This window comes from Danio aesculapii, chromosome 3 (assembly GCF_903798145.1).
Source record: "Danio aesculapii chromosome 3, fDanAes4.1, whole genome shotgun sequence".
Classification (NCBI taxonomy): domain Eukaryota; kingdom Metazoa; phylum Chordata; class Actinopteri; order Cypriniformes; family Danionidae; genus Danio; species Danio aesculapii.
The window spans coordinates 42,003,256-42,021,320 of record NC_079437.1 but is presented as its reverse complement, the minus strand read 5'-3'; the positions used below and the strand labels follow the sequence as shown (position 1 = coordinate 42,021,320).

Sequence of the window (18,065 nt, the reverse complement as noted above, 5' to 3'; positions counted from 1 at the left end):
GTGACATTTTGTAAAGCTCAATTTCACAAATTCACTCATAAATGCAAAACTAAGGAAGAAAACAAATGTCAACTTAATGATGGATGGTTTATTTAAACAAATTAACAGCAGATTTGTGTGTGTGCACAAGTGTGTGGGAATTATCCCTAATTCTCTGACGGGAGCAAAACCACAGTGTCAATGCAAATGTAATTTTCTTGTTTTTGAAGATGCATTCTTCACAAACAAGCCTTATCTTATGCAAAAAAATAAAATAAAATAAAAAAATCGAAGTTAATTTATCTTGCTTTAATTATATTTTAATGGAAGCATGACACAATTACTAATTAAGTACATACTTTGCAGGGAGTTCATTTATCATCCCCCATCAAATCTAACTGAACATCACTTCTAACACATTGCGAAGACTGCGATTAATATTCAGTGTTCTCCCTCTCATCCCTCAGCCCTGGTTTTCTGTCTGAATGGTCATAATAGGTAGAGTCAGGTCGGCAGGGCTGTCGAGTGGGTTGTAAAAGAGTGTCTTTCTGATTGCATTATCAGGCCTGTGCTCTAGCCATGCTGTTAGCAGTGCCTTGTGCATAATAAGTTTTTTTTTTCAGTCACATGCTTGTCAGTTTGATGTATGAGCTTCAAACCTGGCTCGACTTCGATCTGTTCCTGGTGGCTTTCATGCAGGCAGAATGTGTGGAAGTAGAGAAAGTAACCGAGGAAGGCAGTATGGGATTTTCTTTTGAGGATGTGAGAGAACGAGAGCAGTTGTTTGTGCATTCACATTTTTACTGCGCAAATAAATAAAAACCTAATTAGTATTTACAGTCCTGTCTCCTTCTCTCTATTTCAGGCAAAGTTAATTCACATTTATTTTGTAATGACATTTTCTAAGCATCACTATTATTAAATTGCTTTTATTTAGCATGTTTGACAAATAGCCTAACCCTACATATTAAACTTTGTACAGGTAAACAATTACTGTGTAGGTTTTTTTTTTTTTATTACACCATTGTCGTCTTTGTATAATCTAAAATAATGGGTATCACTTTATTTTAATGGTCCCTATTGCACTTTTTGCTGACTAAAAGTTGCATTGCAATGCCAAATACTTCTCATTGAGTGTCTGCTTAATATCTGCTGATACTGCTCCTTCAACAGACATTTAACTGACTATAAGAAAGTACATGTCAACTTACTCTAAGCCTAACCTCAACCCTTACCCCAACCTAACAGTCTACTAATAATCTAATCATAATTAGTTGGCATGTAGATGCAATGTAACTTAAATTCAATAAACGGACCATCAAAATAACTGTGACCAAATGATGTAATTTTGTGAAAATGATGATGAAAAAAAACATTTGCATTATTTTGCTTTCTGAAAAAAAAAAAAAAAAAAAAAACACTCCTTTAACAACCATTAAACCTTGCCAGAAACAGAGGTAAATAACCACTGTTGTGACTGCATGGTTACCATTATTTACTGTATTGTGACCACAGATGTCCAGTGATGTGTTTATGTTTCAGTCAAAGTCAGAAGAAATTTAAATAGCATTTAATACAAACACACTCTAACGTTATAAAATAGGTGTACGTACTTTTTGGAAGTGCAAATTCTTTACATCCACTAAAAAAAATTATTTTAGTCTGATGATCTTACTGAAAATTTTATTTTAATTCTCATTTCATGGCCTCTAAGTATTAGTATTAGATTATTTTTATGTAGAAACTTTTTATGTCTTATATATATATATATATATATATATATATATATACAGATGAAGTCAGAATAATTAGCCCCCCTTTGAATTTTTCTTTTGTTTTTAAATATTTACCAAATGATGTTTAACATTTTCACAGTATGTCTGATAATATTTTTTTCTTCTTATTCGTTTTATTTCAGCTGGAATAAAAGCAGTTTGCAATTTTTTAAAAACCGTTTTAAGGTCAAAATTATTAGCCCTTTTATGCAATTTTTTTTCGTCTGTCTACAGAACAAACCATTATTATACAATAACTTGCCTAATTACCCCAACCTGCCTAGTTAACCCAAGTAACGTAGTTAAACCTTTAAATGTCACTTTAAGCTGTATAGAAGTGTCTTGAAAAATAACTAGTAAAATATTATTTACTGTCATCATGGCAAAGATAAAATAAATCAGTTATTAGAGATGAGTTATTAAAACTATTATGTTTAGAAATGTGTTGAATAAATTTTTCTCTCCGTTTAACAGAAATTGGCATAACAGAATGGTATATATATATACAGTTGACATCAAAATCATTATCCCTCCTGTGATTTGTGATTTTCCTTTTTAAATATTTCCCAAATGATGTTTTACAAAGCAAAGAAATTTTCACAGTATAATAATATTGTAATAATATGATAATATTTTTTCTTCTGGACAAAAGAAGCTTTATTTCAGCTAGAATAAAAGCAGTTTTTATTGAAATAAAACACAGTTTAATGTCAAAATTATTAGCCCTCTTAAGCAATATATATTTTTTCATGCTGACAATGGAGTTGAGGATCCACGTGCAGCTTTATTAAACAATAGTTGTACAGGCCATGGTCACACACACAGGTAAATGGGAACATACAGGCAAATCCAGAAGCGTAGTCAGGTCACAGGCAAATGCTCGATACAGGCGGCAGACAATGTAAACAAAAGAACAAGGCAAGGGTCAGACACGGAAAGACTAGACTTGAAGAACGTTTCATAACGATGCAGGGTAAACAACTGTGTGTGCTGTTTATAAGGTCCACGTAATCAGTCGTGAGTAGCTCCCAGCTGTGTGTGCGCGTGTAATCAATGGAGAACCGGGACAGGTGAGTGTGTGTGGTGCCTGAAGGGAGTTGTAGTTCATATAGTGACAGAATTGTAAAAATGAATGTTCTCCAGCGATCAATGAGGGTTAGATCGCTGGTGATCATGACACATCTTTACCCAATGATTTGCCTAATTACCCTAACTTGCCTAATTAACCTAGTTAAGCCTTTAAATTGAAACTGAACACTAGTATCTTGAAAAAAGTTCTAGTAAAATATTATGTAGTGTCATAATGGCAAAGATAAAATAAATCAGTTATTAGAAATTAGTTAATAAATCTATTATGTTTAGAAATGTGTTGATCTTCTTTCCATTAAACAAAAAATTGGGGAAAAAATATACAGGGGGGCTAATAATTGAGGAGGGCTAATAATTCTGACGTCAACTGTATTTATATAAATTCTATTACTTTTTTTAAAAACTTTTCTTTTGAGACCTTTCAGAGGAAGATGGGAAATGTGAACAGTATTTCCACTTCAGATGTTATTATAAGTTTTTTATTGTAAATTACCTCTGATAAAATGGAAGCACAATGCAGGGAGCCTTTCAATTTGAACTCTCGCTCTGTCAGTGAGATGATATAAGAAGGACACAAAGCGCAGAAGGGTATTACATAGCCTTGGTGTCAGCGATGCTCTTTATTACAGGTATTACAGCAGTGACAGACACGAACGCACTCAGCACACACACTTATCAAGCATATCGCTGCACACCAGGGGAAGCTTCCTTGAAAACTCTTTACTCACTATTTTATTCAGTAATTAATTTCTTGTCAGGCCAGTAATGGAGCAAAGAGTGCTGATTAGAAACAGTTAACCGCCCTGCTGACCGGGAGCTGAGGCCTGTCATGTACTCATAAGTGCTTATTGATCCACTAAAATCCTGGACACAGACTGAAATGTCAAGTTAATAATTTTACACATGCTGTGGCTCAACACAGCACCAGGGCTCTCTGTCCCTTTAAGATACGTACATGTTACAGTCTTTGCATGTGCATTTGCAGTTTAAATGTTTAATTTGAATTGTTTAATTTGAATCTCTTTGTATACCTTATCCAAAAATGGCAAAGCAAAAAATACAGGGTTTGTCAGATAATTAAGGAATAATTAAGGACTTTACCACCAAGTGTCACATTAACACCCATAACTGTGAAAGTGTGCTTTAATTTTTACATTTTCAATTACGTTTATATACACAAACCGGACACTTTATTAGGTACACCTTACTAATACAAGGTTGGACCCTCTTTTGCCTTCAGAATTGCTTTAATCCTTTGTGGCATAGATTCAACAAGGTGCTGGAAATATTCCTCAGATATTTTGGTTCATATTGACATGATAGCATCACACAGTTGCTGCAGATTAGTCAGCTGCACATCCATGATGTGAATCTCTCATTCCACCACATCCCAAAGGTGCTCTATTAGATTGAGATCTAGTGGTGACTGTGGAGGCCATTTGAGTACAGTGAACATTGTTATGTTCAAGAAACCAGTCTGAGATGATTCACGCTTTATGACATGGTGCGTTATCCTGCTGGAAGTAGCCATCAGAAGATGGGTACACTGTGGTCCTAAAGGGATAGACATGGATAGCAACAATACTCAGGTAGGCTGTGGCATCGACACAATGCTCTATGGGCTGAAAATTTGCCAAGAAAATATCCCCCACACCATTACATCACCAGCAGCCTAACCGTTCATACAAGGCAGCATGGATCCATGATTTCATGTTGTTGAGGTCAAACTCTGAGGCAACATTTTTCCAATCTTCTATTGTGCGATTTTGGTGAGCATGTGCGGATGGTTGCCTCAGTTTCCTGTTCTTAGCTGACAAGAGTGGCACCCATTGTGGTCTTCTGCTGCTGTAGCCCATCCGCTTAAAGGTTGGACGTGTTGTGTTCAAGATGTTCTTCTGCATACCTTGGTTTGAATGAGTGGTTATTTGAGTTACTGTTGCCTTTCTATCAGCTCGAACCAGTCTGGCCATTCTCCTTTGACCTCTGGCATCAACAAGGCATTTGCACCCACAGAACTGACGCTCACTGGATATTTTCTCTTTTTCAGACCATACCCTGTAAACCCTAGAGATGGTTGTGTATAAAAATCCCAGTAGATCAGCAGTTTCTGAAATACTTAGACCAGCCCATCTGGCACCAACAAACATGATACATTCAAAGTCACTTAAATCCCCTTTCCTCCCCATTCTGATGCTCAATTTGAACTGCAGCAGATCGTCTTGACCATGTCTACATGCCTAAATGCATTGAGTTGCGGCCATGTGATTGGCTGATTATAAATTTGCGTTAACAAGCAGTTGGACAGGTGTACCTTATAAAGTGGCCAGTGAGTTTATATAAAATACAGAATATAGGAAAGTCGATATTTATTTATAAAGCGCTTTAAAAACAACAAGTGTTTACCAAAGTGCTATACACACATATACCGTCTAAAACAAAGGTCAAATACAACAGACATAAGACATTTGATATTAAAAGCCAACAAGTGAAAATGGGAATTTCATAATTATTTTTCTAATATTTCTTATATATTTTCTTTAATATTTCATAGTCATTTCTTTTAGTTTAGCTGCAATATAAGCTTCTATTTTTTCAAATAAGGTTAAGCATCTACCTCTAAATTGAGGAAATTGTAGTTTTGATCTCATTTTGATCTCCACTATACTTCAAATGTAGTTAAGTGGACGAAAAGCATGCGTGAAGGCTGTAAATTTGAGGCTTCCTTTAATCAATAGCATAGATTAGAGTAACGGAGATGACAGACAGACAGTAATTACGTATGCTGACAGAGTATTGCACAATCAAGAGTCTTACTGTGAAGTGTGTGAAATTTGTCTTGCTTTAAATGAGAGCTTAAAAAGCTACTTTCCGCTGAACCGCGGTGAAGCCATTGATACATTCGCAAAACCTCTTCCAGCATTGATCCATCATTTAAGCCTTTAGATGAAGCCAGGCCACCCCACTGCTCCTGCTCAGCACGATCACTCTGCCAGCAAAAATATGGCAATTTCAGTGCGATTAATGTCACATAAACTGGTTTAATTACATGGAATGATGTAGTGCCAGCAGAAACGCTAAACCGAGAGTGAGCTGTTGTGATTTCCATCCTTCAATTTTGAAAACGGAGGCTTGTTCATGTTTTATATTAGGTGCTGCTAATTAGTAGGCTATTTAATGATGATTATTTCATCATGAGCAGATCCACACAGAAGCTCCGCGGACTTGAAACACCTGTCACTGATGAAGATCTGCATATCCCATGCTCTTGCATATGTGTTTATTAAATATTTGGCTAACATATTGCTTTCAGTTGTCTGTAATTCTCCTAGGGACAGTTTAAACCTGTAGAAACATGCAGATTTTCCCCTAAAATCAGCATGATTCCAAAACTCTGCAGAAGTCTGAGATTAATTATGAATAAACAATTATGTGATATCATAGGAGCAAGAATGACTGTTGATAATATATAAGTTTCTGATAGTAATATTTCTGATATCTTTGTCAATTTTTGCTCTGGCAAAAGAAATCGTTTGAAGCAGATTATATTGCCGTGAATCTGCTCGACATTGCAGCCTGACATTATCAATGTAAAATGTATTGAAACGAACATCTATACCTGTGAAAGTGACACTAGTGTATTTAACAATACTCAGCTGCAGTTTCTGAGATGGTTAGTGTTTGAAGCACTGACAAACACAACTCTGCACATAAAGATGATGATCTGAATCTTAAGCCACGGTCATACTGCACTTTTTGCCCCATAGACTTCCATTCATACGTATGTGATTTGGCAGACTGGAAACGCAAGGTTGTGCGACAAGTTTCGCATTTTGCAATGTTAGAAAGTTCAAGCTTGATGAACTCTGACCTGTGAAATCACATCAATTTTAAATATGGAGCATTCGCTCACTTTTATCAATGTCTAATCATATTGTTTCCCCCCCTCCCCCCCTTTTTTTTTCGCAGTGCCCTACAACAGAATTTTATAAGCACAAACTCTAGTATGACTGCAATTTAAACGGGTGAACTGAAGCTGACATTTGCTAAATGTAACTAACAAGCACAAATTAAATATCCATTCATTCATTCATAATTCCTTTGGGTTAGTTTCTTATTTATCAGGCGTCGCCACAGTGGAATGAACCAACAACTATTCCGGCATTTTTTTTTTTACACAGCGGATGTCCTTTCAGCCACAACCCAGTACTGGGAAACACCCATATTTCCCAATTTAGTTCATTCAATACACCTATAGCATGTGTTTGGATTGTGGGGGAAACCGAAGCACCTCGAGGAAACCCACGTGAACATGGGGAGAACATGCAAACACACAGAAATGCCAACTGGTTCAGCTAAGACTTGAACCAGCGACCCTTTTGCTGTGAGGTGACAGTGCTAACCACTGAGCCACTGTGCCACCCCTATTCTATATCCTTTAAATGTAATTGCGATGCTAGTCCGGCTTCATATTGCCTGATAGATTAGTCCCTGCCTCCACTGATGAATAATAGTTCCTGATTCTGTAGCTCGACTCTTTGATTCATGCAGAACATGGTCGGATTCGGTCACAGAGAAACAATATGCTGTTGAAGGCCACTAAGTGTCATACAGTGCCTTTTTGTGTCTAAACAATGTCACTGCATAACATTCCTTTGTAAGGTATATACCAGAGATGCTTAAACTAGGGTCTAACAGCCAAAGTTGGCCCGTTGTAACCTTTGATTTGGCCCACCATCCCATTTGAGAAAGGTGTACGAATGATGACCAGGGCTGGGGCGAATGATGTGACAGAGATTGTCATTTCTAGTTTAAAATAATCTTTTTGTTTGTTTGTTTGTTTGTTTGTTTGTTTGTTTGTTTGTTTGTTCGTAAATATGTAAATAAATACTTTGTATAAATGTAAATACTGTCACTCGACAGATAGAGGACAATGTAAATGACATCTGAGCAAATCAAGGCAAAATCAGGTGCAGCTTGACTAGTGCTGTTAGAAATGAGATCAATTTTACTGTAATTAGTTCATTATAAAACTGTAAGAAAATGCATACTGTATTAGTTAATACAAAGCAATGCTTTCTAGTTATTTTTAAATAGTATTAAATAAATTAGGAAGTACCCATGGCACCTATGTTTACCTTCAGCCCACTAGCCTCAATCTAGGTTGATTTTTGGCCCTTCATAAGAAATTTCGTGTAACCCTGGTATAAACGCACACATAGATCAGTCCTGAATAATCAATTATTGAACAAATTGGTTCAGTGATTATGTTTCTTGCATAACTTATCCATACCCTCTAAATTCCATTGTGTTCCATTGGCAGCACTCCATTGGGTGTTTGTTGATTTGTCGCCTGTGAAAGTAATAGCATAATTTCTCTACAGAAAAAAAAAACTAACAAAGAAATAAAAAAAAATTCATTCTTAAGAACAGCAATTGTCCGGTTACTGCTTCATCGATTGTACTTAATTTTATCGAGAAACAGATTGGATTTTCAGTCTTCCTGGCCAGCATTAAAAGTGAAAGACCACAGCAGTGTAAAGCTATGGCTTGTCTGTGTTTATGACTCACCGAATGGCCCCCTGGCTGACTTATGGGTTGCAGGAGTCTTAAAACTCTGCCTTGCATGGCCTTCTCACGTACATTATGTACCGAGAGTCTGTAAATCACATTCTTGGAAGAAGCCAGAAAAGGACAATATAAATCATTCCCATGGCCAGGCTAACCTGACAATGAAAACCCCCTTATCTGTAACACATTTTGACCATAAATCTTCTCCATTGTAATGCTTGTTCACAGTGTTGAGGGTAACACATTACAGATAACAGGAGTCATGCAATCAGATTTATTTTTTGAGGTAACTAGTAAAGTAACATATCACTTATTAATTTCCAAGAAAATATCTGAGAGACTTTTTCAAAGACATAACACCAGTTAATTTGCTTTTCTATTTATTGACTGACGGTAAATGTAATAAGTGCATTTATGTTGTGTATGATGTGCAAATGTACTGATGTTTATTTTAATTCTACCTTAAAAACTCTGCGTACCCAGGAAAAAAAAAAAGTGCCTCTTTTCAGTTTTTTTCTTCTGTTGAACGCAAAAGAAGATATTTTGAAAAATGCTGAAAATCTGTAAGCATTGACTTCCATAATATTTGTTTATCCTTCACTGTAAAAAAAAATATAAAACAGTGAGTATTTCTGTATTTTATAATTGTTGTTTTTAATTATTCGTTCATATCACTCACCAGTTAGAAAACTTTACAGTACTTTATAATACTACAATTCTGAATGAAAAGCTTAATATATCTCGCAAGTTTTCAGTTGTGTAGTTAGCAAACAAAACTTGTCATAATGTTTAATATCTCATCCATGCAATGACCTCACTCTCTCGTGCGCTTTGTCCTAAAGTGACTACTGTATGCTAAGAGGTTGACTGGCGTTGTGCAGGAATTACACGTATTACTAAGCCATATTTACATGCTATTTCAGTCTGAATATTCAGAGTAGCATGGTAAACAATATAGGGAGCACGTCACAGATTGTCATTGTTCCAAAATGAACCAATGTGAATATAAAACCAACTTCACCTCAGTAAAGCAGGCTTGGCGGAATAGCTCTATTTACTTGTGTTTTGTTGTTGAACTAAATAACAATCTATATTATCGATGCTGTAAATGGGCCCTTATGAAAATAGTCACATCAATCTTTCATCTGAAGATTTGAGTGGCTAAACAACACATCTGTGCTTATAACCTATTCATAACAACAACATCTACATCAGCTTTGCATGACTAAAATAGTTTCAAAAATTTAGCTGTCTAAAAGAAATACTTCAGCCATGGTGTCATCGTTCCTCCAGCGTGCAAAAGCAACTCCAATATTGATTCAGGGTTTTAAAATGTTTGATTGAGTATTTGATTTTACCGCTGTGACTGTTTCGTGTCCACGTGAACACGCATGCATGCGCAATTGGCGGATCCGCTTGAACAGAAACGCGCAGTTGTACAAATCTACATTTGCTGACAGAGAGTTTGGGCTACTTATAAGAGTTATGGGAATTGTCAGCTTGACAATATTTAATTGTATGAACTTTTTTTTTGTTTTATGCCTTACCCAGAATATAAAAAATCATATAAACACAGTTAGATCATTTACTTTATTCATTACTATTGGAATGTGAAGAGACTTTCAACCAGCACAACAAAATATGTTTCTGAAGACAATCAACTACTGCACCTTTAATCTTTCTTTCAACAACTTTTAACCTTGAAAAGTTCAAAAAAGTGACTTTTATTAGCAGTTTTAATAGTTTAAAAAAATATATATTGTCTGGGTTGGTTTTGTACATTACAGTACAAAAACGTTGTAATAAACTGCCAGTACATTTTCTGTTATTACAGACTTATTTCTCTACATATTATTTCTTATACATTATATTATTTCAAACTGCTAAAATGTCAATAAAAGTCACTTTGTTAAACTGTAGAGCTGAATTTTCAACATTAAAAGTCGACAAAGCAGAGATCCAGGACGCATAATGCAATTCACAACCATATATAAAAGGAAAACATCACAAAATACAAAAACTGTTAATTAACATACATATTTATACAGTATACTAAGGAAGTGAATGGTTACAGATTTTTAACATACTTCAAAATATCTTCTTTTGTGTTCAACAGAAGAAATAATCTCAAACAGGTTTGGAATCACTTGAGGGTGAATAAATTAGAGTATATTTGAGTTTTGGTGTAAACTATCCCTTAAAGCAGTCATCTCAACCTCAATTCCTCTCAGCCTCCGCCGCTGAGACTGCAGCTCTGCACAAGACGTTTGGCCAGTGGAGAAATTAAAATGGTCGTGCCCAACCGAGTCTGGTTTCTCTCAAGGTTTTTTTTCTTCACTTCCGCCATTAGTGAAGTATTTTTCCCTCTCCGCTGTCGCCACTGGCTTGCATGGTTTGGGATCTGTAGAGCTGCGCATCGTTGGATTTGCTCTTCAGTGTTTGGACTCCCAGTAGGGACTTTAAACCACACTGAACTGAGCTAAACTGAACTGAACTTAACACTAAAATCTAAACTACACTGTTCCAATTTACTATGACCTTTTAGGTGAAGCTGCTTTGACACAATCTACATTGTAAAAACACTATGCAAATAAAGGTGAATTGAATTCCTGGAGGGCTGAAGCTCTGCATATTTTAGCTCCAAACACCTCCGACTCATACATACCTGCTTAATAGTCTTTAGTAGTAACCCATCATTGTAATGTATTACTTTTAAGAGTAACATTCCCCAACATGGTTTGTTTATCCTATGCCATTTCTCTCCTACAGGTATGACATGTCAAGCTCGAACTTCATACACGGAGGATGAGGTGTTGTGGGGTCACCGATTCCTGCCTGTCATGTCTCTGGAGGAGGGCTTTTTTCGGGTGGACTATTCCCAGTTTCACAGCACCTTCGAGGTGCCTACGCCACCCTACAGCGTCAAAGAGTACGAGGAGAAATCCTCACTCCCTTCGCCCCTGCTCACTCCACACCGGGAGCGAGTCTTTTCCATGGACTGTCTGGAAGCAGGCGATGAAGGCCTGCATCCCGGAAGCGCTTCATGCAAGTTGCCCAGTAAACTCCAGAAAATGAGTTCGTCTGGCAGAGATGACCTCCAGAGGAAGGTGTTACGCTTGAGCTCGCAGCAGTCTGAAAAAGCCTCAAGCACAGGAGACCTTCCTCTTAAACTGCAGCGCCTCAGCTCTAGTCCCGGGCAGGTTGACGGAGAGGCACGGTTCCACCTCAAAGCCCTGAAGGTGGGTTTCCAGCCCATGGCCTTGTCCACTGGAGACCTCCACCAGAGGAGTCTGCCTCCCACGCCAGCAGTGGTTTCCACACACCCTCCACACACACCCAGCGGCAGGCCTGAGGACAACCTTCCTGCCAAACTGAGGAGGATGAATGCTGACCGCTGACCTGAAAGTGCTTTTAAGACTTTGTGCTAATCTGAAGGTGTTTTCGAGGTGTATTTATGTTGAACACAGACTGATACTTTCAGATTTAGGGCAAAGTTGTGGTTTTCTTAGTAACTGATTATGAACTCTTGTAGAGTAACGGTCAAGAATGAATTTTCTGATTGCACAATGAATGATTGCATTGGCTTGCACTGCAAAAAAAAGACATCTTAATGTATTTTTAATTCATATTTTTTGACTTAAATATTACATCAAATATTTGACGTAAATATTATCTAAATGGGATAGTCCACCTAAATAAATAAAAATGTTCTCACTATTTACTCACCCTCAAGTGGTTCCAAATTATTATGAGTTTCTTGTTTTTTGTTGTTGTTGAACACAAAATAAGATACTTTGAAGAATGTTAGAAACCTGTAACCATTGACTTCCTTAGAAGGAAAAACAAATATTATGGAAGTCAATGGTTACAGGTTTCAAAATATTTTGTGCTCAACAAAAAAGAAACTCTTCTAAAATAAAATATTGTGACAAGTGAAGGGTGAGTAAATTATGAGTTTTGAGTGAACTATGCTTTTAAAAACAAGATAAATGTTGTAAAAGTTATTATATTTATAGGTCCTTCAAATGCAAAATTTCAAGAAGATAAAACAAGATTCATTTACTTGAAAGACGAGCGTTTATGTGGTGTATTCTGCCCTACAAAGACAAAAGACCTTGACTCGCTAGTGTTGAATTGAGAAAAATGACTTCGAAGATTTTTTGTTGCTCAGACAAACTAGTTATAGAAAGGACATTGGAAAATAAAAAAATACATGTTTTAGTAATGACATTTATCTACATAAAAAAATCTTGAGCTCAAACTTGACCTTTGACCCCTATTTCGAGGTTACTGTCCTCTGCCTTTGTATTGTATGCAAAAAGTGAGTGCCAAGGCAAAAAGCAGTCACTTCCACATGATCAATATTGCTGCTCAACATTTACAAAAAACAGTAAACCCTGTAGTGTGTCTAGCTATTTATTTTTGAGGATTGGCAGTCACTTAGAGCCATTTACTTATTGCTCTCCTGTGATCTGGTTGCATTTGCAAATTACTTCCAGAATGTAATAGATAATATATAATTAGTTTCTGTAACTTGAAATTAATTGTACTGAAAGTACTGTAACTGTTTACAGTATTACAATATTTTTGTCTCTGTATTGTAATGTTACACTACTTTTGCATTAATTTTAATTTAATTTTCTATATCATAGTTATCTAGACTGTATATCAGTGGTTCCTAAACGTTTTTCGATTATTTAAGATATTTTTTGCTCGCAATTTATATTTATTGCTTGTTTGCAGTGCTTTAAATTGAGCTAATTGTTAGCCTATTTATGATAGTATGACAGTAAAACAAAGGCAGAATATTGTAATTCCAAGCTGCTCACAGTAACTTCATACTGACATGCAGCTTTTGGAAGTTACTGTTAAGACATTATTTTCTTGAAAGAAACAATTGTATTCACTCAAGATACTTATCCACACGATAAAGGAGGTCTTCATTGTCCCAAAAATATCAATAACTCATTTTCATCAAAAAACGAAGTTACGGTCTTTTGCCTTTGCACGGCAGTATTCATGTACACTATTCGATCATTTAAAGGTGCCATATAATGAAAATCTGAATATGGCTAGGCATAGCTGAATAATAATAGCTCAGTACATGGAAATGACATACTGTGAGCCTTAAACACCATTCCTTTCTCATTCTCATGTAAATCCAGAGTTTCCAGTGAAAAACAGGTCAGTCAGAACAAAACACCAACTCTGATGATCCACATGGATCCCAAGGCGGCATTTGATTGGCTCCAACATTTTCTATAGATATTACAACAATGATAATTGTTTTGCTTATTTTTAATAAAGCTAAACTTATATTATACAGTGCCTATAGAAAATCATCATAATCCTTTGAAATAATTACTTTATTTGTCATACAGTTCTGCATATTTTAGCTTTAACCACAATTGAACACATCTGGGATACCTAATCAAACTGTATCTTGGTATACTAGAACCTTCCAGACAGGTGTGTTTAAGCAAGTTGGATCTAAACTCTGCAGGACATTGGCCCTCCAGGACCGAGTTTGTGCACCCGTTTTAACAGGGTATGATGATTTTCTATAGGCGCTGTACTTACCATGTACGTGGGGCCCTTATTTTGAAATTTGTCAAACAAAATTATAATATTTTATATAATTATAATTTTAATAATTACATTTTAAAACGTTGCATCTGTAAACTCTTTATTTAAAAACGAATACTTTACAAATTGTAATCTATGACCCATATATTTAATAGCATGAAACGAATGCTTGATTGTGATTGGCTGATAAATATTCTAAGGTTCCATTTTTCCAGTAATTATATCACAGCAATTGGGGTATATGCACAGCGCTTCTGGTGAACTGTCTATCCATTATAAAATTGGTCTGATTAAGGTCTGATTTGTTTAAAGTGCCATGAAACCCCTGTCTTTCAGTTCAAGTCTATCTCAGAATTTAAAAAAAAAATCAAAAAAATGCTTCATGATGGGTGTGGAGCGCTGCGAGCAGAGGGAGGAGTGGGCGTGGATGGCAGAGCAGGGGAAAATGAGTGGAGCAAACAACTGTTGTCAGTTAGCTCACAAAATGAGACCCAAACCATGAGGAGACCCGTGATTTTATAGTTTATAAAGTTAAAATGCAAAGAAATAAACAGTAAGTATTTTATTGCCCTGCTAAATTTGTTATATCATTATAAAGATAATCGTGTTTATATAAACATTATAAATGTGGAGGACTTCTCTCCTCCTCAATCCCCGAGTCTGAATGCAGACACAGTGGATAGCAGTGCAGCAGGTCTCTTGCCCTATCTATTCCAACCATTAACACTGCCGGTAATCTGGAGGATTTTAAACATGTGTGAACACAGCAGCAGGGATATAGGGGATGTGTCTGAATGGTAACATTCTCCAATTCTCATACAGTTTTCCTGACAAAAAAGCTTTGCTGTATCAGCCCTGACAGAATGGCGGTGAAAAACATGTAACAAACCCCGTAGATCATGAAAACAAACACATACGACCCATGCTGTGCGCAGACGTAATCTTACCCAGTCATTGGGTCTCACAGGTCTGACTTGCCTTTGAAAAGCATGTGCTCTCATGAATAATTAAGAAGCAGGCTCCTCTCATAGGATAAGAAACTCCGCTATGAATAATAATGAGAAACCGATGCGTCATTACTCCACTAGAACATTCGTGATACGTCACCGCCTCAAAAATGATTTTAAATCAGATGCTAAACACACACAAATCTGATAAGTTCTCAAAAAAAAAGTCCTCCAGGGTGTCCTAAACCTTTAAAAATCAGTAATCTTCACTGCCTGATAGATATACAATATAAAGTGGGTCTCAGACCGGACAAGAAGCACTACATTCCATAGATTCCATTGTTCTTCTCCATGTCTTTAAAATATGTCAGTTCATTTTACCCCAGTATTTTTATGGCCTGCTGATCCTGACGGCGCTAGCGGTTACATGGTCTTTCATCTCGTTTTACGCATAAACAACTAAACGAATGCTTCAGTCTATTTAACTGATTGAATTGTAATCACATTACAACATCGATGCTGGAAAAGAAACCTTATGAAATTGAAAATAGCCACATTAAGCTTTCACCGGAAGTTTATCGTTGTCTGAAAAACACTAGCTGTGCATATAGCCCATTAAGTAGCCATAGCACATCCACCGTGAGTGGGCATTATTTTAATAAGTCAAATTTGTTCTCTTGCAGTTATGCTCAAAATAATTTTAAAACAAGTCAGAAAGTCAGTTTGAGAATGATTCTGTTTATAAAAATACAATCTCTAAAAGCGACTCTCAACGTTTCTAAATGCATTCTCAAGTAAATGTGTCTCGTATTAGGGATTTTTAAAATATTTTACCTGGATAATTAGACAAAATTAAGAATAGGATGCCTTGCAGTGTAAGAAGCTGGAGCTGAGTAAGTAATAGAAAGCATGAGAGATTTTTGTTGTTTTTACATTCTTTTCTTTGAGAAAGCACAAAACTCCAGCTGAAAGTACTGTGATTTAACTTTTTTAGCTGTTTACTGGTGGCTATAAAGTCACCAAATGTGTTTCTCCCACACACACACACACACACACACACTTAGAAATGTCACAAATATACACATTTACAATATCTGCATGCCTGCTTCTCATCTCTAGCTATGTATCATACAACCATCTGTTATCCCTATTAAACTGAATAAATTCTATTGATAAAGCTAGAATGCGAAGTCTGTTTGAAAGAGTCTCTCCGGTACAGGAGAGTGAAAGGTGAATTCATTCAATTGAGTGACATTTCTGGTACATACATCTGACTTTAGAGTTTAGTCTATAAAATGCTCTACAGTGATGCATTTAAATACATAAATTGTCACTAGAGAAGACGCATTATGATGAATTAATCATTTAAACATCATGTCCAAACAGCTTGTTCATTAATAATGCCTGTAAAATCTTGCACTTTAATTAAAAATGAATGCGTTTATACAAATATTTCATGACCAACGGAAGAGAGAAAAACTGTAGCAAACGATCAAATGGATGCACAGCACTTGTACATGACATTAAACTGATGGGGGAAGTTTCTGTCAGACAATTGTATTCAAAAATTCTGTCAGTGCATTAAACTCTGACATTTTCAGGACGCAATCATTAGGCTAGTGACATACCGATATTCAGACAATCTTTCTGTCACCTTGTTTGCTGCGTGGGGTGAACTTCTGATGCTCTAATCAGTAGCCCTGGTGAGACAGAAACACATTAAATGCCCTTTGTGTCTTCAAACGAGCCATTAGGACTGTCTGCTGTGATTGGTTGAGAGGATAATCACTGTGGGCTTTACTGGTGATTGAACATGTAGTGATTGGTTGACAGGGTAAGTAATTAAAGGAGTCATCGGGTCAGAATGAGGAATTAAAAAGATCTCTTTCTTTATTTTTTAGGAATGAGAAAGATCGCATGACAGAAATTTGGAAAATTATGATTAAGGGAGGAAAAACTGTGTTAAAGCTAATAATAGTGAGGTACTTATATGTAGGCCCACACGGAATCTGCGTGCACAGAATTCTGCAGATTTTTAGCCCGTCATTGATTCTGTTTATTTACTTGTGTAAATGTGTGTACATTTATAGTTGTTTAGTTTTATTTGTATAATTTAATAATTTATTACTATAAATTGTTAAATTATTTATAGTAATTTCAGTATAATTATTGACTAATATAAATATATATATATATGATTTATTTACAATATAATTTGTAAAGTAATATTGTCTGTCTTTTAGTAGATCTATTATATGAGAGACTTACTTTCTTTACCTAATAAAGTGGATCTAATTGGATTTGCATTGTAAACATTGAATAAAAGTTATTTGTATTATTTTTTATTTCATATATTAAGCTTTTAGTTATGATACTTCCAAAATAATTCCGCATAAATCTGCAGATTTTTAACAAAATGCTGCGCAGAAAAAGCAAAAAATGTCCGCAGATTCTGTCTGACCCTATTCAAATGCTTTGATACGACATGTTGATTGTGTTTATAGTATTTGCACCATTTTCAGCAGGCATGTTGATTAAAGCACTCTAAAATGTCAAGAGTTGTTAACATTAATCATTAGCTGAAACACCTCCTAAAGAACACTTGAGATTGAAATGTCAACAAATTTAACAACAACAGTAGGGGAGTGTGGGGATGGTAGCAATGTGGGGCAGTTGCAACAAGACTAAGTCCTCCATTCAGGAATGAGCAAAAGTGATGATATTCATATGACATATTCTCAGTTAGACCCTCCTTTAATGTGAGAGAAATCAGCCATATGTGACCATTCCTTCAGTATAAAACTCATTTATAGGTTAAAAAAAGTAATTTTTTTAATGTTCAGAAAATTTCTCATACTGTTCAATCTGTTTTTGTGAAATGTCAGAATCAGAATTGGAAAGAGCTTTATTGTCAGGTATGTTCACACATACGAGGAATTTGCTTTCATGACAGAGCTTCTACAGTGCAACAGGATAACAGAGACAGGACAAAAAACAGATAATAAATATATTTTTACAAATGCAAATATACAAATTGACAAGTGTATGTACATGTTTATTACTGTATACATCGTTATATGTGCAGCTGTTATGTGCAAAATGGCATGTAAAGTGTGTTGTT

The 18,065-nt window shown here is 35.9% G+C and overlaps 1 protein-coding gene across 1 annotated transcript in view; it reads left to right on the top strand.

The window, feature by feature from the left end:
• kcnj19a (potassium inwardly rectifying channel subfamily J member 19a) overlaps positions 1-11,974 on the top strand; it is a 73,472-nt gene extending 61,498 nt beyond the window's left edge. The window contains exon 3 of the mRNA XM_056454033.1: positions 11,181-11,974. Coding sequence (XP_056310008.1) covers positions 11,181-11,809 — 629 coding nt within the window. The 3' untranslated portion in view covers positions 11,810-11,974. The remainder of the gene's footprint in view (positions 1-11,180) is intronic.
• Positions 11,975-18,065: the final 6,091 nt, after the last annotated feature.